General features: G+C 38.3%; 2 protein-coding genes across 4 annotated transcripts in view; one reads left to right on the top strand and one right to left on the bottom strand.

The window, feature by feature from the left end:
- Nucleotides 1-465: 465 nt before the first annotated feature.
- The window catches only part of aln (divergent protein kinase domain 1C), a 35,772-nt gene continuing 10,463 nt past the window's right edge, over nucleotides 466-25,774 (top strand). Inside the window, exons 1-2 of one of the 3 annotated variants that reach the window (XM_089096164.1) lie at nucleotides 466-599; nucleotides 25,316-25,588. In XM_089096164.1, the coding sequence (XP_088952290.1) occupies nucleotides 25,460-25,588 (129 nt within the window). In that variant the 5' untranslated portion in view covers nucleotides 466-599; nucleotides 25,316-25,459. Of the gene's footprint in view, nucleotides 600-1,001; nucleotides 1,062-25,315; nucleotides 25,589-25,774 lie in introns of those variants that run through there. The other 2 variants (XM_089096162.1, XM_089096163.1) reach the window with 2 other exon arrangements.
- LOC148947604 (uncharacterized) lies at nucleotides 9,158-9,856 on the bottom strand. Its single transcript, XM_089095948.1, has one exon. The coding sequence runs from the start codon at nucleotides 9,854-9,856 to the stop codon at nucleotides 9,158-9,160; it is 699 nt and encodes a 232-aa protein (XP_088952074.1).

The following is a 25,774-nucleotide window of genomic DNA, read 5'->3' as shown; positions in this document are numbered from 1 at the left end:
CTCACTTTTCTGTGGGTGTTCCTCCTTTTTTTTTAAAAAATCAGGCAAATTTTCTCAAATTTTTAGTTTTGGGTGGGTAACAATAAACTGAAATAATTTTATATATTTAGAATCAGCATAAAAAGCCAATACTTTCGGTCTAGCATTTATCAAGATAATTCAATTTTTAGTTTTGGTGAATATTTTCCCAAGTCACTTTTTACTTCCATTTTTTTTGATCCCAAACTACTCCATAAGATTCTCCTCTGAAGAATTTTTTTTAGCCTGTCCATTTTATTTAGTCGAATAGGCCAATAAAAAAAGGTTCAATTTGACAGCTGGATAGTAAGTTTAAATTTTGTTTTTCATTCGTTATTCTGTAATTTTATAAATGTCCAAATATATAAGGGATTTAAGTTTGAGGCGGAGAATTGTCCTGTTATGAAAGAAGTACATTTTACATGGCCGGTAGAAAATCAAGACGTGGTATCTATGCCGGCAGGATGATTTTTGAGTTTTTCTATTTTTTCTGTAAACTATTCTAAGGAATAGGAAATTGCATTAAGACAAGTCTACATCTGTTATAATCTGCGTCAGCAATAAATCGTTCTGGAATTCTGGTTAGAATCTGATTTTCTTTTAAGATTAAATGCATAATCATTAAATATACTATTGATTAAATAAAGTGATCTCTTTGACAGGAATCCTTGTTGTTTAAAATTTACTGTATTGTGCTTCATTTTGCATGCAATTTAATTGTTATTTTATTTGAGAGTTTTTCCCTAAAAATATTTAAAAATAAACTTATTCCTACAAAAATATCCTGGAACATATTCCCTTTCACCCAATCACCACTACTATTTTGGCATTTGCCCCCCCCCCTGCATAACTTTATGCCTGCTTTTATCAAGAGCCAAACAGTAAATAGTACATAAAAAATTACCTGAATTGGAATTTGCTATTTGATTTTTCAGAATAGATGGCATAAAAAAAGTTAAATTCAAAAATCTATGGCAATGTTTGTCAGTTTGTGTGAAGTACAAATTTAAAATGAGTAGTTTATGAGAAAGTAAGCTCTTGAGGTGAATTCAGCACTAGCATAATCACTATAATGTATGCAAATGATGAAAATATAGAGGCTTTACTCTAGCTTTAAAAGTTTTTATCTGTTTTATTAGGCTATGCCTCTCAAAGTGGCTCTTAAAGCTGAAATTTTTTTCTGGGGAACTTCATTCCGATTTAGTGCAGTAATGGGCTAAAAATTTTGCTTTCTCTGATGAGCTGGAAACTGCTATACAAGAGGAGGCTGGTACAGAAAATTTCTAGGTTAGTGGTCCCCTAAAAGTGGGACCCCCAAAGGGCCAAACAATTTTTTTTCTTCTGATTAGGTCAAAACATATATCCATTGCACTAAAAAAAAGTAAAAAAAAACATGGTCAAAGGTACAATTGTATGGTTTGGTCCGCTGAAATAGAAACATTGCAAAATTCTGAAAATAACTTTAAAACTTTAACATATTTACTGGTATCATTCCTTAAAGCACTTCACTTTACTTTACCTCCTCCTTTTTAATGTACAAATAAATAGGCAAGATTGTATGTTCCATGAATTTTACCATAGCCTATGTCACCCTTTTCTTCAACTAGATATAGGCTAATGGTAAAGAACCAACATCAATGAAATCAAGAAACAGAAGACAGCAAAGAAAATATATAATTTGGGCTACATATTTGCCCAATATTTTTAGGGAGGGGGGGGGGATAATAAAGTAAAGTGAAGTGTTTTTAGAATTATATAACTGAATATTTAAAGTTGTTTTCAGAATTTTATTGTATTTCCTTTTTAGTAGGCCTAACTCTTTGCTAATGTCAAGTAAAATTCTATTTTAGGGGCTTTTTGATATCTTGGAAGTAGTTGAGTTTGGGGAGTAAAACTCATTCCCCACCAGAAGGGAAAGTTTCATTTCTCCCTTAAAAAAGGCTGAATTTTTTTCTTAACAGATTGAAATTTAAAGCTTTAAGTCCCTAGACTAGGTGGGCCCTAATGGACAACAACTTTCTGGTCAGGGGCATTGTCCCTTCCAAACTTTTTGGCCCAGTTGGCTTAAAAATTTAAAGCTTTCATGGCTGACACAGGGGACAACACACATCTCTTGAGAGGTAGGAGGAAGTTTAAACAGAAATTAAGAATTTTTCACTATCTCAATAAAAGATTCTACCTGTTTTGTTATTATTTTGAAAAAGAGCATTAGAACTTTCAATCCCCTGTTGAATAAGGAACTTCAATTTCCTCCAAAATTACCTTCAGCTGTATCTGGAATATTGCTGATACACTATTTTCACAACCTGCATGCACATAGTGTGTTTTGATTTTGTTCAACATCCCATCAACATGTCCTAAGAGTTTCACACTTTTACCCTAAGTCTTTTTGGAGACCTGGGGTCAAACATACCCTATACTCATCTTTCCCAATTATAAACCTGATTAGTAAACAAGGGGCAAATTAAATAACTTACAGTCCTTGCCCCATGGGCTGTAAGGGGTCATGTCACCTCCAGAGTTGCTGTAGAAATGGTAGAAGATTACCCTTCCCTGTTACCCCTCTGTGCATATATGTATCCATATTATATAATGTCAATGAGCTAAAAAAAATAGGTAAATGAAATATATTTTGTAAATATGAGAGAAGTCTTAGGGAAATCCTGTTGATAAGAGAGTGTATACAAGCAATATAACATGCTCTTGATGCACATGGCCCTTATTCCTTTGTTTACCTTAAATTGTAGTTTAGAACAATCTAAGGATTACACCATGTGAAGCACCAGAGTTGACAATTGAGGTTGTTTTCTATATTATTTACACTATAATTTTATACATGGGGGTTTGATAGACAACTTTTTACAGAGAGGATATGTAATTTTTTCCACTTTTATTTTCATTCACTTCTAGATTCACCAAATATAGCTGTGTCTCTTGACTACATTATTTCCACACCAACACTTTTTCACTTACTAGTATCAACTTTGTCAGTATCTAAAAATTACAAAAAAAAAACCCATCTAAAATCAGTAAAGACATGCCATCTTTCATCATTATTTTTTTCTTTTTTCCCTTTAATAAGGTCTTCTTTTCCATACTCTTTTTATTTTCTCTGCTTTTTATTTTCTTTTCATTTTTATTTCATCATTTCTTGAAATCAAATTTTACATATGTCACAAAATCCTTCTTAAGCTTTGTCATTATGTAGGGGAGAGAGGGGTGAAACCGTACATTTTGAGGATTTTGACCCCTAAAAAGCGTATTTCTAAAGATACAAACTTCCTTTTTACATGAATAGATAGCTCAATTATTCACTTTTCTTGGTGATTTTTTTTCAATGACATCCATCAAGTTCTTTCTTGGTGAGACCCAAAAATGTGTGACCTCTTCAAGTGTCCAAAGTCACCCCAACCAGGGGGTGACTTTGGACACACGTGGGGCATTTCCGTACATTCATTAATTAATGCTTGTAATTATTGATTCAGATATTATTAACATTTAATTCAGATAATATACAAGTTAAATGTAACATTAAATTTATTTTATGGGAAATTGGGCCAAATCAGAGCCAACTACAAGAGCTTTGGCTGTTTGCCCAGTTCCCCCTACTGATACCGGTGTGGGAAGCTTCATAATAATGTCTTGAAAGTCAGTTTCTGCACAATCTTGACATTCAGGAAAGATGAACTGCCTACAAGACTTGCGCAGGTAGTTTATTTTTGCTACCCTGCCACTTATTTCTTCAATTTCACCAACATAGTAAACAGCAGAGTTTTGCTTCTTACCAACCATAAACCTCACAAGCACAAAATTTCCACAAGATAATTCTTCATCTGTCTCAAACTCACTGATACTTCCAAAATGTAAAGACTCGTCATCTGACTCGTCATTGAGCTGTATATCTATGTCTGAAATGCTGTCTCTAGTTTTGTCAGTAATGAGTGAAACCTTTGACTTTTTCAGCGACTTTTTCATTTTCTTAGCAAGCCTTAGCTCAGTCTCTTCTTCTAGTGCTCTTTTTTCTGGCGTTTCTGTCAGAATTCTACTTTTGCCTTTTTTACGGTTTTTGCGCGGACCCACTTGCATTTTTGCCTGTGGATATGGTCTGATACTTTCAGGAGTTACTGCCGTAGGCAAGTTTGACTGCTGTTGACCCATCATGACAGGAGATGAATCACAAAATAAACTAGGGTGAGGATCATCCATATTGGAAGTTTCTGGGGCATTCTGTTCAGCTGGATCTGGGCAGTTTGTCACCTCAGCTGGCCGAAAATCGACTTCTGTGAACACATTTGGATTTAAAGGCCAAATTCCTGCCTTCTCAAAACCAGCTGTGATGTTTTGAGGATTCAGCTTTTCCAGAAAGGGATACTTGCACAATTTTGCTATTTCATGTATCAAAATTCTCTGGCCTGGATTTAATTGCATCCAATTGTCAAACGACTCCCTGATAGCATACTTCAATGGTGCATACACTGAAACATCAAGGGGTTGGAGACGATGGGAGCAATGGGGCGTAAAGGGTAGGAGATGGAAGCCGTTATCTTTACAGAAGGAAACTAATTCTACTGAAATATGGCTTTCATGATTGTCAAACAAGAGTAAAACAGGGTCTTTTTTGCTGGGTTCGACCTCTTTTAGAAAGTGTTCCATGGAACAAAGGAAATTGTCCAAAGTCATCCATCCACTGGGATGGGCTAAGGCAATGCATCCTGGTGGTCCATCTCGATACATCCTTTCTGGAGCTTTGACTCTTGTAAAAACAAACACTGGTGGAATTGGCTGACCAATTGCAGATACAAAGCATAGCATTGTGGTATTTTCCCCTCTTTCTGCTGACACAGTTTGTGCCACCTGTTTTGCTCCCCTTTTAGCAATCACCTTTGGGGCCTGAACAACTGTGGGTACTCCTGTTTCATCACAGTTCCAAATTCGACCAGGAGGAAAATGATACTTGCAATATAAATCCTGAAGATTTCTAAAGAAGACACCAATTACAACGGCGTTAAAGCCGGCAGCACGAGCCTGGCTGTTATTTTCGGGTTTTCTGATGGACAAACTGGCGTTCCGCTTGATGAAACCTCTTAGCCAATCCACTCCTGCTCTCTCATTCAGTTTCCAGCTTGATGGAAATTTTATCTTCAATGCTATTGCCCATTGGTAGGCTAACTTTCTTGTTGCATAGGGAGTCAGCCCATGGTTAAGTAATGAACATTTTTCGAGGTATGCAGCAAGCTCTTTCTCTTGTTTGGAAGAAAAAACACTTAGTGCTCTCTTGAACAATGTCATTGTCAAAATTGCTACCACTCTGCTCGAGAATTTGCATTTTTGCCTTGTATTGTTTCATGGCATCTGCAAGGGTACTCTTCTTCAGGGAAAATTCTTCTGCGGTTGCTCGGAAAGACAACTTCCCATGTATAAGTTGAATAACAGCACGCCTGACTAATTCTGGATCAGGAGGACCACTCCCTTTCGAATGTAGGTGCGAACCATCTGTAAAAGAAAATTATAATTGTCAGAACCTCAAGAGAACAATATGGAAATTAACACAGGTCACGCCATGCTTTGAGGCATAGAATGGAAAGGTGCCTGCAGGCAGCGTAATGTTTAGTTTAACATTATAATACAAAACATTAAACAAACAAACTTAAAAAAACACATCAATCATTTGTTTATGTTCACTTTTGTTATGTTTCTACAAGTCGGACAAACATTTCGGGGGGTTTCAAACCCTCTACCCCCTTGGATACAGCCTTAGACACTACTGTTTATCTTTCTGATATAAGTAGGCATTGAACAAATGTTTATTGTTCAACATAATAGTAAATCATTTAATAATAAGTATTATTTTTAAATATGATGGGTGAAAATGAATTGAACTGATCTGCATAGCTGTGAAGGTGTACTGTAAATCTAAGCTTATATAAATCTCACATGACTCCTTTTGAATTATCACTGTCTAATTAAAAGTTCCAATCACATATATTATAAAACTAAACATTATAATATATAAGACAATAATCCATTGAATGTATACAATTCATAGTCTGTATTTTAAACAAGGAGGGGTGGGGGGGGGGTAAGGTTTATTGGTACCGTACACCAGTGAGAAAGTATTGAAGAATATTCGATTAAGATTAGCTTGAATATTTTTTGCCATAAACAGTGACATGCCGAGACTATTTTAAACGCATAGACAGTCAAAAGTACGCCTTAATTTCGGATAGAAATTAAAGGTTAAGCTTAGCCAAATCATAGAAAATGCTGTCCAATCTTGAACACAGGATCTTAAAGTTGGAACAAAGTATCTAAATAATAGGCAGACTTAATCTTGGACAACTTTTATTCAAGACAAAGATTGTTACATAGAGTAGTTGTGTTTAAATAGGCTAGGCTGTAAGGCAAGGGGTAACTTTTGTCTAAGTGTAAATGTTGAAAACAAAGTTTGATAGTCAAAACAAATCACTTCAGTTTCTCTATAAGACAACAGGAATACAGTCAATTTTACCAATATTCTGCTTCGAGCTACACATAGTTCCATTTTCCAACTTATGAAAGACTTCCGTCAGTACAAGGCGAAACCGGACACCGCGAAAAGTGTCTATAATTGCCCCCAAAAAAGTGTCTAGAGTTACCCTATGTTGACGCCATTTTGAAATATTTTTTTTTCGTAGATAACGTCCTGATATATACTGATGAAAATTACCATACAAATAGCAGGGGTATACCTTGTCTGATCCTGCTAACTCACGGCTCAGGAGCTACAAAAACTTAGAAAATATTTGACAAATACTACATGTGTCAGGATTTCCAGCAAGCATATAAAAACTTCCTTACCTCTTTTCTCGGCTGTCTCTTTTCTCCAAAATTTAAAACTTGCGCCAAATGAGCGTTACATGAAGGGCATCTAGCGGGAATTTTTTGAAAGGATTAGCTCAAAAACTTTAGCTTAGCTTATATAAGACTTATATATTCTTAGCTTATATAAACTTTAGCTTATATAAGATTATATATAAACTTTAGCTTATATAAGATATTATATAAACTTTAGCTTATATAAGAATATACCTGTACTAGAAGCCGAACCTACCTCATCAATGACATCAGGAGTTGGGATAGGAGCAGGTGTTTCAGAGATGTGTTTCACAATTTGACAGTATGGTGGGGTTGATTTTGATTGTAATCTTTGGTTCTGATCATATGTTTCAATAAATTCTTTGTAGATAATGTCATTTGGGATCAACATCTTCCGTGTAAAATATTGTGCTTCTAATTTCTTCATTCTACTTTCGAATGTTGTCAGTCCTAGTTCACAGTATATTGCAGGTAGGGGGTTGATTTTAGGCATCCAAGAATTTTCCTCAGTATGCAATGCAGGGCTGTATCCAGTTTTTTCAGGAGTTGGGCAGATGCTTCTTGGTATAGGAGGCAGACATAATCCAGCTTGCTTATTACAGCTGCTCTCACAAGCTGGGTGGCAACAGAGAAAGGGGCTCCTCTCTTGGATAAGCAAATAGCATTGACAAAGTTGGCTCTACTCTTGAGGTTTCCAATCAAATAATTGACATGTTGAGTCCATGAGAGTGAAGTGTCAAGAATCACCCCAAGGTAGCAGAACTGTTCAACTGCTGGGACAGAGGTGCCATTGATTGAAAGCCTTGGCATTGAATGAATCTTTGTCCTTGTGAAGAGGAGCACTGCTGACTTAGCAGGAGAGAATTCCATGTTGTTGACACTTGCCCATAAACTAAGATAATCAATACCCTTCTGGACAGCAGTTTGCATGACATGCTTATCTCTTAATGTTGCAAGAAGTGCAATATTATTAGCATACATATACAGATTGAATCCCAGAATATGTTCAAAACTAGTATCACTGTAATAAACAAGGAAAAGGAGTTGGCTTAGTACCCCCCCCCCCCCCTTGAGGTACTTCCTCATCTGGATTAGTTCTTGATGGAGATTCACTCTCCCCCATACGGATCTCCAGTTCCTGGCTTCTCAAGTAATCTTCAATCCACATCCTCAGCTCTAGCCAGATTCGGAAATACTGTAACTTTCCCATCAGTTTATCCACACTAACCCTATCAAAAGCAGCCCTCATATCCAAGAAGGCTGCTAGTGAGTCCTTACCTGCTTGAAACCAGAATTTAATCTGGTGTTCTAGCCTTAGAAGTGCATCTGTGGTTCCTCTATTAGGGAGAAAACCAAATTGTTCATGCTGGAGTGAATTTGATAGTTCTGGGATGATTCTTAACTAAACAAGGTGGTCCATAAGTTTGCAAAGGCATGATGTGAGGGCTATAGGTCTGTAGGAGGCTGGGAGTTTTGGATCCTTTCCTGTCTTCAATACAGGAATTACTGTGGCTTTCTTCCGCTGCTTTGGGACTGTTGATGTTGCTGCAGACTTGTTGAACAAAGCTATAATGATGTCTACTGTTTTGGGGCTAAGGTTTCTTAACATTTGATTGTGTAACAAGTCATGTCCCATTGCACCTGATTTCAGTCTCCTACTTTGCTGAATAATTTCTGATGCAGCAAAAGGCTCAAAAGGTATGTTGTATTTAGCAGAGTGAGTTGATGTTGTTGTCTTGCACTTTCAGGTGCTTGTTCAGTGAACTGGTCCAGAAGAACATTGAATTTTTCTTGGGTTGAGGTAACTGGGATGCTGTTTCTCAGGAGAGGGGCTCCTTCCTTGTTTTCTTTTTCCACAAAATGCTTGGAATTTTTGCTACAGATCTGTAATGGAAGTTGACTTTTTGAACTTTGTCTCAATTAGAGAGGTCCAGCTTGCATTTGTTTCTTGGATTATGGTCTGGCGGAATTTTGCTAACTTTTTATTCAGTTCAATACCGTACGCTTTTCAGTGCTAGGGTTCTGCTTGACATTGTTCTCAGCTTCTTTCTTCTCAGTGTGGGATTTTTGGCATATTGAATTCCATCCAGGGATTGAGCTGAGCTTTTTTTCCTTAATTTTCTTAAAACCAAATACCCTCTGACCTGCACTGATTATGGTGTTGGTGATTGTTTCTGTCAGTTCATCTGTAGTCATGGCAACTGTATCTTAGATTGTGTTAAGCTGCTGGTCAATAATACTAATACTAATAATAATATAATGCAAAACAAATAGGCCACAAGGCCTATTTATATTCACTTTCACCATAGTATTTGTCCATTTCCTGCTTGAACGAGTTTAATGAGCTGGCAGTGATGACTTCGAAGGGGAGCTTGTTCCAGTGTTGTGTTACTCGGTTCTTGATCGCCCATCGGCCAATATTCTTTTGGAACATCTGCTCTTGAAGCTTGAGGTTGTGACCACGAAGGTTTGTGAAATTGAGAATATTGGTAGCCTGGATGTTTTCGTAGGCGTCGTAGCAAAGTTTGTATACCTCAAGGAGGTCTCTTCGGTGCAGTTGATAAGCTAGTGAAGGTAGCTTGAGCTTGCGGAGCCTTTCTTCGTAAGGTAAGTTTCTCAGAGTCGGACAGAACTTTGTTATTCGGCTTTGAACTTTTTTGAGAGCTTTGATGTCTTTGTTGTAAAAGGAACGTGTAGTGCAATGACCGTATACAAGAATTGGCCGTACTAGAGCTTTGTAGAGAAGGCAAAGGGTCTTATCACTTCCAGAAGTGAAGTTGCGCCTTAAAAATCCTGCTACACGATTTGCTTTCCCAATAATGCTGTTACAGAGGGCCTGGAAGTCGAGGTTGCTGTCAATGACAACTCCCCAGTCGCGCTCCTCCTGGCATGATGTGATCGGTAAGTCTCCTAGTCTACATTCATAGTGGATAGTAGGTTTCCCTATTGTTAACTTATGGCTTTTGTCAATATTGATTTCCATTAGCCATTGGACAACCATCTATTGAGCTTTTCAAGATCCTCTTGTAGAGACTGTGAATTGGCAGCTTTTTTGATTACTTTATACAGTTTGGTGTTGTCTGCACACAGTGGAATCTCTGAGTTGATGCCTTCTACTAGATTGTTGAGATACACAGGGTCAAGGACCGAGGCCTGGGGAACATCGCTGATTACCTTGACTTCGAGTGTGCTCGGAACTCCGTCTACTGATACTGTTTGAGACCTTCCAATTAGAAACTGTTCCATCCAATCAACTGAGGTTCCCAGACCAAGGTGGTGGAGTTTGTATTAGAGGTGACAATGAGGTACTTTGTCAAAGACCTTTTTAAGGTCTATTAAAACTATTAAAGCTAGTGATTATCTTTCTTTTGCGCAGGTGCTCAAGGATGTGGTCAAATATGATAGATTCCAGTATTTTGCAGGTTATGCAGGTTAGACTGATTGGGCGGTAGTTTAGTGGATCTTGGCGGTTTCCCATTTTGTGCAATGGTATCATCGTTGCCATTTCCAGATACTAGGAAGTTCATTCTACCGTAGGGATTTTTGAAAAGTCATCGATAGGGGCTCTGCAATTAGATCTGTGGTTTCTTTTAACACTCTGGGGTGAAAACCGTCCGGACCTGGCTATTTGCTTATCCTTAGCTTTTTGAGTTTCTTCAGGACCACGTGTGGAGCTCTCTCGACCCTTAGTGTTTGGTTAGAGATTATGGTTTGCAGGGTTAGTAGTGATGACTGAATAGGCTCCTGGGTGAAGACGGCAGTGTAATACGTGTTGAGTAAATCTGCTTTTTCTTCAGATCTTTTAATCAGGAGACCAGTCGTACGGTCCTTTAAGCTTGGAATACCTGGCTTCGCAATGCGTTTAGAATTTATGTGGTTCCAAAACATTCTGAGGTTGGCCTTGACAGATTCTGCAAGGTTTTGCTCTTGCCTGTTAGCTGCTTGCCTGGTTTGTCACCTCACTTTGTTTCTTAGCCTTCGGTATGCTCTTGCTTTGAGAGGACTCGACTTGTCAGCTACGTAATTTTTCCAATAGGCTTGCTTTTCCTTGATAAGGTCCAAAACAGAGCGCGGTAGGGTTGGTCTTTTATATTGTTTGGCAACTGATACGTGTTTCTCCTCAGCCTGAAGCATGACGGAGAAAAAATTGGAGTACATTTCGTCACAACTTTCAGTTGAACTGAACTCTTTTTCCCAATCCACTGTGCTGAGGTCATTGCGGATCGCAGCGAAGTCTGGTCTGTTGTAATTTTTTCTTGGTGTTTTTTTTTCTTTGCTGCCACTGGGCAAAATCTGGAAGCCTACGATACAGTGATAAGACTTTGCCACCAGTGCTAGTAGGCAGATATCCTCTATCAGTTCAGAATCGTTTATCAGCAGCAGATCCAATATGCTTGGTTTGTCCGTACCTCTGGTTTGTGTGGGCTCTAAGATCAATTAGTTCAGATGAGTTATTCACTGTTGGAGTGTAAGTACCGCTGGCACCACTTATTGGATGTTTAACGTGCGGGGGTCACCACTTTTAAAGGCAAAAAATGGCGCAAAGAGTTGCTATGCCACTTACTTTAGGGGGAGATCCCTCGTCGGCCCCAAATTAGTGGGATCTCCGCGGTTACTCCAACGGTTCCGTATATATTAACGTGATCGGATGGTCTATGGCCACATTTAAAGCCAAAGTTTACCGATAAGATTTCTAACTATCTCTTTTAGAATCGACCTAAGCTGAAAAGTTAAAAGAGTACATAAAAACAAATCTTACTGTATTCACTCCACGTTGTATAAAAGAACTGATTTCAAAAAGACTCTTTCTCCCAGCCCGCTCTGCTAGCCGCGTGCTGCGACAGGTGTTACGAGGGTGGTAAATGAATCTTTCCAGCCAATCCTAGGACTTACTAATTTACTGGCCGACTTCCCTAACTGCGCAATTCTTTACCTCGTGGTCTATTAAGCACGTACGCAGTTAAGAGGATCCAAAATGGCGTCACAAAATAAAAGGAAAATTAATATTTATAACTCGGGGAAGGAAAATAATTAAGGGTCCAAAAGAAATGAATCTGGGAGGGACATTTATCTAAACAAACTGGGACCAAGGGTTCCAACACCTCCCTCCTAAGATAAATGGCCCGCATCTCCGGTGGATTGGCTGGAAACTCAGACATAACATAAATATCACCAAACTTAAAATCACTACACTTGTTTATCTTCTCTTCTACCAATGCCTGTGCTTCCTCCGCTTGGCTCTGGATCGGTCGTCCTCGACAAGTCTTCTACTGTAGGACCACCATGGTCTAGATCGTCTAACATCCGCATTTGGTTTTCAAAGTTGACGTCCCCAAGATTCGTAGAAATTCATTGTGCACAGCACAATCAAAAACAAAAATTTTCTTGCTCTCACGAATTTATATTTTAGAGGAGCAGAGAATCAATTTCTGGAACATATGATGATGCCAGCCATCGTGAAAAATTTGGCTGTACTAGCCTCTTAATTTCCATCTGTGGAAGCAACCCCATATTTCAATCAAAAAGTAAATTGCCCCTTGGCATAATTTCAAATAATTTAAGGCCGAAAATGCAAAGGCTTGTGAAAGCAATAAGGGTACTGGGAATGTAGTAAAATTTTGAGCAAACCATGAATCGCCTTTTTTTTCTCTGGGTTCCCTCCCCTGGGACAATTAATGAAGAATATTCGTTGATGCTAATTGAAAGTGAAATTTGGGTACATCTCCCACTGAATACAATTTGCTGGAAATAATTGTCGATTCCCATGAAGAATAATAACTATGAATAGGGTTACTGGACAAAGGTTTGGGTGAAGTATGAAGTGACTGGGAGAGAGTATCCCCCAAGGACTCCAGATCAGAAATGCAAAATCCCGGTAAAGGGATCACAACTTGCCAGCCAGTTGTGCATTGAGGAAAAAGGGCTATCTTTCGCGACTTCCCGCAGGGGATCTTCCCCAAGGGATTCCTCCCCCTCATAAAGGATCTATATATCTTTTGAATTGATAATACTAATCTCAAATTCATTTCCAAATTTTTTCAATCCGACTCGACATTTAATATCTCCCAACTTTCCCCCAACCCGTTGTAGGTCATCCATCTCTATTTTGTAACCATCTTGATTTATTCCCCATGGGTCTTTTCCCTCTTTTTCCCCTCTTATTATATATGTTTTCAAGGCACAGCCCATCCAACATTTTATTTTTCTCCCTATTATTTATATATCTCTTGATTCCAATCGGGACATGCCGTCAGCGTTCCCGGTATCTGTCCCTGGTCTTGACTTTATTTCGAAGTCGTATTCTTGTAGGCACAGGGCCCACCGTGCTAATCGTCGGTTATCTGGCTTCATTATATTTAGCCATTTCAATGGGTTGTGATCTGTCACTATTGTAAATTTTCGTCCATATACATAGTAGTCCAGTTTTTTTACCTCATAAATTATCGCAAGGCATTCTTTTTCAATTGTGCAATAATCTAATTCTGATTTTGATAGTTTTCTGGATATAAATGTGATTGGATGTTCCCCATCTTCAAAATTTTGGGATAAAACTGCCCCTAATCCGTAATTTGAACTGTCAGTTTGTAGCACAAATGGTAAGGCAAAAATCTGGATTTCTCAGTATCCTCTCTCTACAAAGAGCATCTTTTAGTGTATCAAATGCGTTTTTTTCAATTTGTGACCATTTAACGGGGTCTACGGCCCCCTTCCTTGTTAACTCCGTCAAAGGTGTAGCAATCTTTGCCAAATTTGGTATAAATTTTTGATAATATCCTGCCAACCCCAAAAATGACCGAACTTTTTTCTTTGTGGTCGGAGCTGCTACGTTTCTAATTTTTTCTGTTTTTTCCCTTAATGGGGCTATTATACCGTTTCCTATTTTGTGTCCCAGGTATTCTGTCTGTGTCTGTACTAATTTACATTTTTCTACATTCAAAGTTAGTCCTGCCCTCCTCAGCCTGGTTAATACTTGTTCCATATGGATTAGATGCTCATTGAACGAGTTCGAAAATACTATAATATCATCCAAGTAGGCTCTTGTATAGGGTAAGGAATTTAAAATATAATCTACTAGCCTTTGGAATCTTGCTGGTGCTCCTTTTAGTCCGAATGGCATGTATCTAAATTGGTATAACCCCAATAGAGTAATAAAGGCAGTTTTGGCTGAATCATCTGGGTCTATTTTTACTTGCCAATATCCCCTTCTCAAGTCTAAAATTGATATAAATTTTGCGAAGGCAACTGACTCTAGAATTTCATCCATTCTTGGTATTGGGTACGCGTCTGATTCGGATATATTATTCAGTTTTCTGTAGTCTACGCAAAATCTAATGGAGCCGTCTTTCTTCGGGACTAATACGACTGGTGCTGCATATTCTGAATTTGATGGTTCTATCACCCCTAACTCGAGCATTCGGTCAATTTCTGTTTTCATTTCTTTCCTTTTTGCTTCCGGTATTCGGTACGGGTATTGTTTTATTGGTTTCTTGTCCTTTAATAGTATCTTATGCACTACATTTTCTGTTTTTCCGATTTGGTCTGTTAATACGTCTGCAAATTCCGTGAATAACTAATTTATTTGGGATTTCTGAGCCTGGCTCAGATATGTTTCTGCCGAAACCCTTTCAATGGCGTTTATATGTGTTTCTGCCGGGTCTATTGTACCTAAAGGGGCACTTTCCTCGTCATGTTCTGAGGTCGAAATCATGAGACAGCGCTTTTGCGGATCCTTGAGGTTTTCTTTTTCATTTTCCTTGTTAAATTTCCTCAGTAAATTCACATGGTAAACTTCTTCTTTTTTTCTTGCTCCATTAAATTCTATCATATAATTTATATAATTCATTTTCTTTTTCACCTTAAACGGTCCCTTCCATCTTACTTCCAATTTATTATTTCCGTCCGGTAATAAAATGAGGATTTCCTCCCCTTCCTTGAATTCGCGCATTCGGGCGGATTTATTGTACCGGGTTTTCGTTTTCTTTGCATATTCCTCCTGTGCTTGCCTGGCTATTTCATGGTATCTATACAGCTTCTCTCATAGTGATAGCAAGTGGGTTATTACTGTTTCTTCATTTTTATCTTCATTCTTCCATGATTCCTTTAAAACGTCTAACACACCCCCTGGGTTTTTTCCATATAGTAATTCAAATGGCGAGAACCCTGTAGCTTGGTGTGGAGTTTCTCTGTGTGAAAAAAGGACATAAGGAAGCATTTTGTCCCATTGGTTTACATCATCTCTTACAAAACGTGTCAACATACTAATTAGGGTTTCGTTAAATCTTTCTGTCACTCCATTTGTCTGAGCATGGAATGGAGTAGTTAATACTTGCTTAATACCGAGAATTTCGTATAATTTTCGAATGTATGTCGATATAAAATTGGTTCCTTTATCTGTTAACATTTCCTTCGGGATTCCGTGACGCGAGATATATTTTGCTAATTCTTCTGGGACTTTCGGTGATTTTACTGTTCGCATCGGGAGAGCTTCTGGGTATCTCGTGGCCAGATCATTAATAACTAAAATGAATCTATTTCCCGCGCTAGATTTTGTAAGTGGGCCTACACTGTCCATTGAAATTCTCTCAAAAGGTTTGCCGAAAATGGGCATTTTTTTCATTGGAACTTTCTCATTTGGTTTTTTGTATGCAACTAATGGACAATCTTTGCATCTCTTACAAAAGTTGATAATATCTTTTTTTAATCCTTTCCACCAAAAACGCTGCAAGACTCTATCTCTTGTTCTTTGGGATCCCATGTGTCCCCCCGTTGGGCTTGAGTGAGCCAACTTTATTACCGCTTTCCTTAATTCATGTGGTACCAAAAGTTGTAGTTTTCTAGCGTTTTCCCCTGTCTCCATTATTTTGTAAAGTAGGTTTCCATTACTGGAAAACTGTTTAGATCGTGGATTCTTTGGATTCGTTAGTGTTACTTTTAATTTTTTTGCAATCTCTATCATTTGTTTGTAATTCTGCGAATTTTTCGGAAGTTATTCTGAGTGTTTCGGTTAGTTCTTCTTCGGTCCTTTCTGGTTCTTTTTCTACGGTCGATAATTTCTCTTGTTTTTGGTTCGATTCCTTTTCATTCACCCTTCTTTTTCTTTTAAGTTTTCTCGGTTCTGTATTTTTTCTGAAAATTTCTTCGTTGAACCGAAGTGGGTTTTTTATACAATTATTATCATTTTCATTAGTGGGCGACATAGCCTCCCTTTTATTTTTTCTTTGACTCCGTGTCACCGCATTTACTCTTTTATCATGTAGGTTGCTTTTAGTGCAAGAAAGTTTTTGATATTTCTGAACTCTCCCCCTAATAAAACGTCTACTGCAAGAGTAGGTACAACCCCTACTTTTAATTCCTTTTTAACTGTATTTCCCTCTTTATTGGCTAATTCTATTATGACCTGAGCTGTCGGACATTTATGTTCTGCTCCATAGTAGCATAGCGATGCCACTTTATTTTTGTAATTTATGTCGGTTTTCTTTATCAAGTCTTCCCGTACATAGGTTGGGTCGCTGCAGGAATCAATAGCTATTTCCACCGATTTTCCATTTAGTTCGCCACATACTTTGTGTCATTCTGCTAACGCGCTAGTTTTCATATTCTCCGGGCTTTTAACCCATGCGGTTCGCTTATACGTTTGAAACTTTTTCCAATTCTCTCGGGATCGATCATTTCTCGGATTGTCCTGTCTTCCATTTGCCCCATCGTCCCTTGTTCTGTAGTTATTTCGTAATTCTTTTTCGCGCTTCGGCAATCTGAGGCGTAATGTCCTCGTTTATTACAGTTATAACAGGTAACGTCATACTGTTCCTGTTTTTGGCCGTATTTTCTACCGTCTTTATTTGGGCAATTGGTGCTATAGTGGCCGCCTAAGTTACAGTGGTAGCATGTTACTTCTCCTTGTGTTTGCCATATTTGGCTAGTATTCTTTTCATTCTCTGTCTACGGGTATTCTTTTCTACGATTTCCTCCTAGCTTTGGTTTTTGTGGGAATGCCTCCCTTCTAATTCCAGTGTGCATGTCTGCTAACTTGGACATTTCTTCAATTGTTTGCGGGTTTTTCTCTTTTAAGTAAATTCTCATATTTGGATGGGTATTTTCTAAGAATTGTTCCATCGCTGTTTTATTCACTATTCCCGTTATCTTTATCTTTTATTTCTTCCGGGTCTTCTAATATTGTATAATTTTCTATATCTAGCCATTTTAAACACATATCTTTCAATTTGTATCCGTGTTCTTTATAAGTTTCGTTGTCTCGCTTTCTTTCGCTTCTAAACCTTCTTTGAAAGTGCTCGGGGAAGAGTTGAAATTTTTCAAAAATGGCTTGTTTTGGTCTTTCAAAATCTTTTGAGCATTCCATTGGTAATGCTTTATATGCAAGTTGTGCTTTGTAGTTAAGGAGGGGCTGTATTCTTGTCACCCAATTTTCTCTCGGCAACCCGCTTAATTCCGCCGTTTTTTCAAAATTGTATATGTATAAATGTACATATTCATTTCCTTTCATTGGTCGAAGGTTTATTACCTGCATTACCTCTATTGTAGAAGATTTCTCAGGCTCTTCGGAATTTATCCCTGTAATCATTTCCATTATGTGTTTTCTTTCCTCTCTGTCTGCCTCCTCCTTTTTTTCTCTGGCTATCCTATCAGCCTCTTCCTTTTTTTCTTTGGCAACTCTATCTCTTTCTCTTTGTTCTCTATCTTCCTTTTCTTTTCGTACTCTGTCTAATCTTTCATTCTCTATGAAATTTAAAACTTGTTGCGTCATATCTATTTGAGTGCTTTTTCGTGAGCTCCTGCTGGAAATTGAACTTCTACTACTTCTGCTACTTGGCCTACTTTGAATCTCACTGTCTTTATATTCTCTTAATTCGTTTTCTGAGTCTAATCGTTGTATAATATTTTCTTCTCCCCGCAAGTCCCCTACTTTTTGTACCTTCTCTGAAGGGTGAGTTTGTTTTGTTATACCCGTTCTTTCATGCAATGATTTTTCTCCATGTATTATCGCCACTGTTTCCTTTCTTCGGGTTTCTCTATCTGCGAGTAATTCTTTCTGCATTTGTCTTAGACTTTTCTCTTCTTCTCTGGTTCGTACCGGAGATCGATCTATTACTGATTTTGTTTTGAAGATTTCCTCTTCACACGTCCCAGAAATGTCTATTTCACCTGTTGAGTGATATATGGTTCTATTTGATGGTGTTTTTCTTATGGTATTTCCAGTGGTAGTCGCATACAATTGTGTGTCTGAATCCGATTTTTGTTTTACCGCGGTAGATCTTGTCTGAATTCTTCGTTTGTCCGCCATTATTTTACGCTTTGTTTAACGTCTTTTGTTCAAATGAAATTTTTTTTTATCAATGTCTTTTTATCCTTTCGTGAAAAATTATTTCCTTTTAATTTGTCGATTATCTGTGGGTGGCGCAGCCTCCCTTGTCTCACCAGTTAATTTTTCGCGTGATTTATTGATTCTTAAATTTTATTACTTATTATTATCCGACTAGGCACAGCTCAGATAAAAATTTACTCGTTGCGATTTTTATACATGTACCCACAATAGGGAACTTTCTAAGTCAAATTAACCCGTCTCTTCGAAAACGCGGAATTCTTTTATTATCAGATTTACTGATAGGACCTTAAATTGCTGCCACCACTTATTGGAGTGTAAGTACCGCTGGCACCACTTATTGGATGTTTAACGTGCGGGGGTCGCCATTTTTAAAGGCAAAAAATTGCGCAAAGAGTTGCTATGCCACTTACTGGAGGGGGAGATCCCTCGTCGGCCCCAAATTAGTGGGATCTCCGCGGTTACTCCAACGGTTCCGTATATATTAACGTGATCGGATGGTCTATGGCCACATTTAAAGCCAAAGTTTACCGATAAGATTCCTATCTCTTTTAGAATCGACCTAAGCTGAAAAGTTAAAAGAGTACATAAAAACAAATCTTACTGTATTCACTCCACGTTGTACAAAAGAACTGATTTCAAAAAGACTCTTTCTCACAGCCTGCTAGTCGCGTGCTGCGGCAGGGATTACGAGGGTGGTAAATGAATCTTTCCATCTAAACCTAGGACTTACTAATTTACTGTTCAACCTCCCTAACTGCGCAATTCTTTACCTCGTGGTCTAATAAGCACGTACGCAGTTAAGAGGACCCAAAATGGCGTCACAAAATAAAAGGAAAATTAATATTTATTACTCGGGGAAGGAAAATAATTAAGGGGCCAAAAGAAAGGAATCTGGGAGGGACATTTATCTAAACAAACTGGGACCAAGTGTTCCAACATTCACCACTTCTAAGAATTTCGTCTCGGGTGATGTTGGGTTGTGCAAGTGCATGTGCTGTCTTCATCAGTTTATTTTCGGTAGGTTGAAATCGCCCACGATGACTACATTTGATAAGTTTTCACTGCAGATCTCAGTAATTTCTGCAAGCAAGTGTGAGTCATTTTCAAGACTGCTATTGGGACTTTTGTAGTAGATTGAGAGTTTGATATTTACTCCATCAGCTGCTGTTATTGTTAATCAGATACTTTCTTGGGATAGTTCATTTCCTCTGGGACTTACTGGGGTAGCTTTGACGTCCTGTCTGTAATAGCAGAGGATTCCCTTTCCAGTTCGCTGTTCAATGTTTCTCTCTAGGACCTTGTAATTTGGAATATGTAGCTCTGGGAGTGTAGGCAGGTATCTGCTGTTTTTCGGTTTCATCTCAGCTATTTCGACTATATGGGGATTTTCAGCGCTTGCAATCTGTCTCACTTCATCCATCTTGTTTGGCAGGGAATCAGAATTAAAATAAAGGCATTAAATTCCATTCAAGGCCTTTTTCTGGAACCTGCGGCTTACGCCATGTCACTGACGACGTGGGCTGGGATAGCGTCGACCAGCAGCTGAAGAGCCGGCATCCGGTCGGTTGTCGGAGGACTGTAATCTCTTTGCTTGGCGTCTAGCAGCTTGTTCAGTTCGTTTACGTAGACGTATTGTCGGTCATGGTTGTCAGTGGATCTTCACAGATTTGGCGCACCCTTCAAGATTTTTTATCGCTTTCTTCGGGTTTCTTCGCAGTCCTTGCGCAGCTTCACGAGTAGGCACCTTGGACCTCGTACGTTGTCTGTGTCTGAGAGGGGGGTGGCCCAGTCTTGCTGTTTCTAGGATTTCTGTCTGTTGTAGTTGAGCACCAAGGTCATTGCTAGAGACCAGCCGCACAACTTTCTCAGCATCAGACTCGTCGTCGGATTCTAGAATGCCAGATATTACAATGTTCATACTTTTCTCCTCCTGTAGTTTCTTCTCTTTTTCGGCTTGCAGTAGAACGCTAACTGTGACAGTGCTTGAGTTTTGAATTCTGTTAGCTGCTGGTGACTGAGATGGGACGATGTTAATGTCGGTAATTACCTTGGCAAGAAACATGTTCATACTCGCTGGTCAACTTCATATCTCCAGGCTGGCCGCATCTCTTCTTTAAAACTCAATAGTTCCGTTTCTTGTAGTTGGTATTTGTGCCTATACTCCTCAAGCGTGTGAAAGGTAGTTAACACTGGATATTCATCTGATGAGAAAGCGTATGGGATTTTAATGATTAAGTCAGTTGATAGGTTTGGGGAAGCCAAGGTCAAGTCAATTGTATATGTTCTTCCAGTTGTTTTATCAAGTCTTGTACCAAGATCCAGGGGGGTGAGTAAGCATGTCAAGAATGCAGGATCAATAATAATGTTGGTCAGTTCATTTGACTTGTAATCTTGAGGTGATACTGTATCCCACATGGGATTGTGGAGGTTGAAATCTCCAGCCAATATTTTTGAATCTTCACAACTATTCAGAACCTCCTTTAGTTGTTTCACATCAAAATTTCCTGTAGAACTGTTATAATAGTTGACAATGCTTACCCAATTTTCCTTGAACTTTACTTTAATAGATCCGATTTCATTTCTTCCTGGTACACGAGGCTGCACAATATGGGCAAGGCAATCTTTAACCAAGGTTTTGAGCCCAGCCCCAGTTCCTTGGTCCCTGTCCCACTTTTCTGTAGTATATCCTTGGGACTTAGGTGTAGATTTTTCTGCAGTAAGGAATGTTTCTTGTAGCAAAACCAAATGTGGTTGTAGCCTAAGGATGAGATTACGGAGCTCAATTACCTTTGTCCTTCCCAAACGCGGTGTATTTAGCTGTAGGACCTTCATATTGCATGGGTGTTTTTTCCTCTTTTCCTTTGATCATTTTTTTTTTCAACATCTTCTCTTTTCCTTTACCGTTGTTTCCTAGTTTTGCCCTCTTGGAGGCATTTCCTACTCCTTTTTTATCTTCGGATGTACTCATGACAACGTCTGAGGGGTCTTCATCAGAACTGAGCTCATCAGCCGTGTCCCTAATGAGTTCTTTGTTTGTTTCATCTGAATTTTTTGTTGTAGGCTAGGAGGATCGAGCAGAGGGAGGTTACCAGCTTTATTAACTTCTCAACAGATTTTCTCAACTTAAGGATCTCTTCTTCATGGTTACATATTAGAGGTGGGAATGCATTACAGGATATTTGTGGGTTTGCCAATCCAGTAGGTCTTGTGGCTTGGGTTGTTTGGCCAGTGGTGACCTGGCTAAAACTCCTTCCATTAAATTACTGATGATCTTAATTTATTGGCCTTCTCTTTGTAGAGCTTGCAGTCTCTGCTATTGGCTGTATGAGCCTCATTACAGTTGCTGCATTTTTTGAGAGGGGGGGGGGGGGGTTGATTCATCTTTTGTGGGGTATATTATGAAATTATGGGCTTCTGCACAAATTAAGCATCTCTCTTTTCCCCAGCAGTTTACAGCTATAAGGCCAAATTTCAAACATTTGTAGCATTGCCTTGGGTTTCGTACATATGTTCATGAACATATATCTGGGCACCCCATACAGCAATTCTTGCTGGGATTGGTACATCATTATGGAAGTTAATTAAGATCATATATGACTCTTGGCTTTTACCACTCTTTGATATATCCTCTTCATTTGCAATTTTGGCATTGTTTATTGGTTGAGCCTTTACTTCTTCCAAGACCTCTTCTTTTAGCCCAACTGCTCAGGGAAGGAAACATTTTCTTTTCCATATTTTTCCATGAACTCTCTCTTTGAAGACTACTTCAGTATTGTTAACTTTTAGTCCTCTAAGCAGCATAATCTTAGAAGCAATTTCCTTGTTCTTGGCAAGTACCTCCACATCACCACTAAGTGTTATATTAGGGTGAACCACCCCAAAATCCCTGCATATATTTTGTGACAGTAGCTTTCCTATGTATCCTATGCATGTCCTGGGTAAAGGTCCATTGTCTATATTGTCAGCAGTCTAACCACACACCAGGACACTGTTAGCCTGACCGCCAGTCCCAGCTCCAGGGGCCCCATCACACTAGTGGGTGAGCAGAAGGCTCACCCATGTCAATAGAGAAATTGTCAATAACCTATATAGGAAATAGCCTAAAAAGCAAATAAATAAGCACAACAAAGCAAGCACTAAAGCAATAAATAGCAATAAAACAAGCATTAAAGCACTACGTAATAAGAAGCAAGCCAAGCAAAAACACTTATTCCGAAGCATGCAACACTCAACTTCACTATACCTATTATACACCAATATGGAGCTCCTAAGGAGTACAATCACGAGAAACCTTTTTTTTTTTTTAGGTTTTCTTTGGTATTGATCCACAAGTTTGCGAAATATTAAATATTTAATTCAGAAGAGCCTTTCAAGAGATTGTCCTATAGCCAAGTAATTACCTCTAAAACATTATAAGAAAAAAACGAATAAGCTCTGCTTGGATTCAGTCAGCTTTGTCGGTCTTTATGCAAAGTTTGTGTCAGTCTTATGCAAAGTTTGATGGTGACAGGAACTTTTTGTTAATTTTTTTCCAATACCCTGATTTATACAGAATGGATGCTGCAATGAATCGTGTTTTTTTTGAAAAATGCTTTTATTTTTCTCAAGAAAAGTGCTCAAAAATACTTTCTGAAGTGGTTTCTGCCAAAATTAAGTGCAACCCACCTTTGGACTCCAGAGGATTTAAACTTTTTGACGTTACGAATATTGCTATCAGATCTGTTAAACGTTTGACGTTATAATATTGTAATCAGATAATGGTAGAGAATACAGTCAATCAGGTCATATCCAAAATTTGTGCTATGTCAAATTTTTGATTAATATTGTTTTCTTTTCTTCTCATTAAAAATGTACTTTGTGTTTTACGTTCTTAGTCATTCCTCCCAGAAAGAGCGGCGAAAAATCTATCGCGACTGAATTACAGAAACTACTACTACTAACAACTCGCTGCACCACCAAGCCGCCTGAGGCCAACACAGCCACATACGCTCCTCCTCTATCCCAGTTAACTCAAATCCTCCCTCTTCACCCTCCCAGGAAGTTCCTGTTTCCTTTAAATCTTTCTTTATGACATCCTTCCACCCCAACCGCGGAAAACCTGCTTTTCGTTTAGCCCTAGACGGTTGGCCAAAAAGGACAATCTTTGGCAATTTGTCATCTTTCATTTGCAGAATGTGAACTAGCCATCTCAACCTTTCTCTCATTATTCGCACAGCCTACTGTTTGAAATACGTTCAGTCAGCCGGGTACCCAGAACAATCCGCAGGCAGTTTCTCTGGAAAACATCTAGCAAATCTTCATCCGCTTTTCGGAGCGCCCACGCTTCAGAGCCATATTTGACATATTTGACTGCTGTCATCACTGTAGCTTCAAATATTCTAATTTTGGTTTGCAGACTTATCTTCCTGTTCTTATAAACTTTTTTTTAACTGTGAAAAACACCCTGAGCCTTGGTTATTCTACTTTTAACATTTTCACTGCTCCCACCGTCTTTACTTATAATTCTACTAAGGTAAGTGAAGCTGTCCACCTGATCAATCCTTTCGTTACACAACGTCACCTTTTCAACTTCACTTGTTCCTAGCCTTCGTGACTTAGGCTTCTTAACATCTATTTTCATGCCTATTCTAACACCCTGAATTCACAAAACCTCTAAAAGTTCATTCATTTGGCTCACACTTTTATGTAGGATGGTTAAATCATCAGCATAATCTAGGTCCGGAAAGTTCTCCTCCCAATTTGATTCCATCGTCTCCCATTGCTTTCCTGTGCTTCTTAAGACAAAATCCATCAAAATGATCCATATAAAAGGGGATAGAACACAACCCTGCAGAACTCCTGATTTAATACAAAACCAGCTGCTAACCTCATTTCCTACCTTAACCGTAGCAGTGTTATATTCGTATATAGCACTAATCACTTAAATGTATTTGTCTGGTATACCATACAAGGATAAGACCTTTGCTAAAGTTTTTCTCTCAACAGAATTGAATGCTTGCTCATAATCCATAAAACTGAGGACCAAAGGTGTTTGATAACTCAGGTACTTCTCAATTATTAACCTAAGAGTGAAGATTTGGTCGACACATCCTCTATCTTTTCTAAAACCGCACTTTTCCTCTCTTAAAACTTCATCCACAGCATCTCTCAGTCTAAAAAGTATCATATTACTAAGTAGTTTGCTACCTACAGAGACCAAACTAATGCCTCGATAATTATTACACTCACTCTTATCACCTACAGTGGTTTCATTATGGTTTTCCTGAAATCGGTAGGTACTTCGCGTTTTTCGAAAATCATATTCATAATCTTCAGCAACTTATTTCTAACCTCAGAGCCGCCATTAAAAAAAAACTCATTTACCACACTGTCAGCACCTAGAGCCTTATTATTTTTTAATCCTTTTAGTACTGTCACTAATTCTTCCTCACAAAAAAATCTTCCTTTACATCTAAAGTACCACAAAATTTTTCATTCTCCTCTATATCTTTTCCAGTAACTGTATCCCGGTTTAGCAAATTCTCAAAAATTTTTGCCTATCTCTCTTTAACTCTTTCATTATCACTAATTGTGGCCCCGTTCTTATCTTTAACTGGACATGTCCAGACTGACTACTCCCTCTAAATTTATAAACATGCCAGTACAATATTTTACTATTATGCCGTCTAGCTGCATCTTCTAGATCCGCGGCAATTTAATCCATAACCTCCACTTCACCCCTCCTTAGTTCATATTTTAATGCTTTCTCCACTTTCTTTACATTCCTTTTGTCATTGTATGATCTATCACTAAGATAATTCTTGTACAAGCCGCTTCTTTTACAGAAAAGAAAAGGAAATATAAATCTCAGAAATGCCCAACATTCACTATTAGTGTATGATGAATGTCGACATTTCCTGGTGAAAGTCAGAAATAATAATATTTAACAAATATTTTGGAAATACACCAAAGGACTATGTTTTTGTTGAAATTCACCAGTGAGTGTCGATAGTCACCAGATTTCGGACATTCACAGTAACATATATATATATATATAAATATATTTTGGTCACACGCATACACTTTATATTATGCACTCTGTAATCATATTTATTTTTTTAGTGTCTTCAGATTTGGCATGTAACATCACATCTTTTCACAAAAGTGTTGACTGACAAAACTGATTCTATGACGGAACAATTACTAACCCAAATCATGTTCAATGTTCTGATGCTAATATTGTAGAATAGGACGGTAATACATGAGATGGTAGTCAGGTGTCGAAAGAAACGAGCATTACTCATCCTTGCACTGTGTTCCATTGCTTGGATATGTTTAAGATTTCAGTCGCTTTACTGTAGTGAAAGGAAAGGAATGGAGATTTTGCGTGTGCTGGTAATATTTGTACTCATATATTTAAAGTTGGCCTATATTATAAAATGTTTGAGTTTGAAAATCTTTGAGTCACAACGTTTTTCTTTTTACAAGTAGAAGTAGTGTTTTTGTTTCGTAGGGAAATTTTTTAAGGGGGGGTCCTACCGATTGACTTCGTTTTTGCCAAAACTTTAATTGGAAAATTCC

The sequence above is a fragment of the Artemia sp. Qi Xiang Cuo genome, chromosome 10 (genome assembly GCF_049724085.1).
Source record: "Artemia sp. Qi Xiang Cuo chromosome 10, ASM4972408v1, whole genome shotgun sequence".
NCBI lineage: Eukaryota > Metazoa > Arthropoda > Branchiopoda > Anostraca > Artemiidae > Artemia > Artemia sp. Qi Xiang Cuo.
Note: the sequence above shows the minus strand (reverse complement) of the source record. Positions and strands in the feature narration are given on the sequence as shown.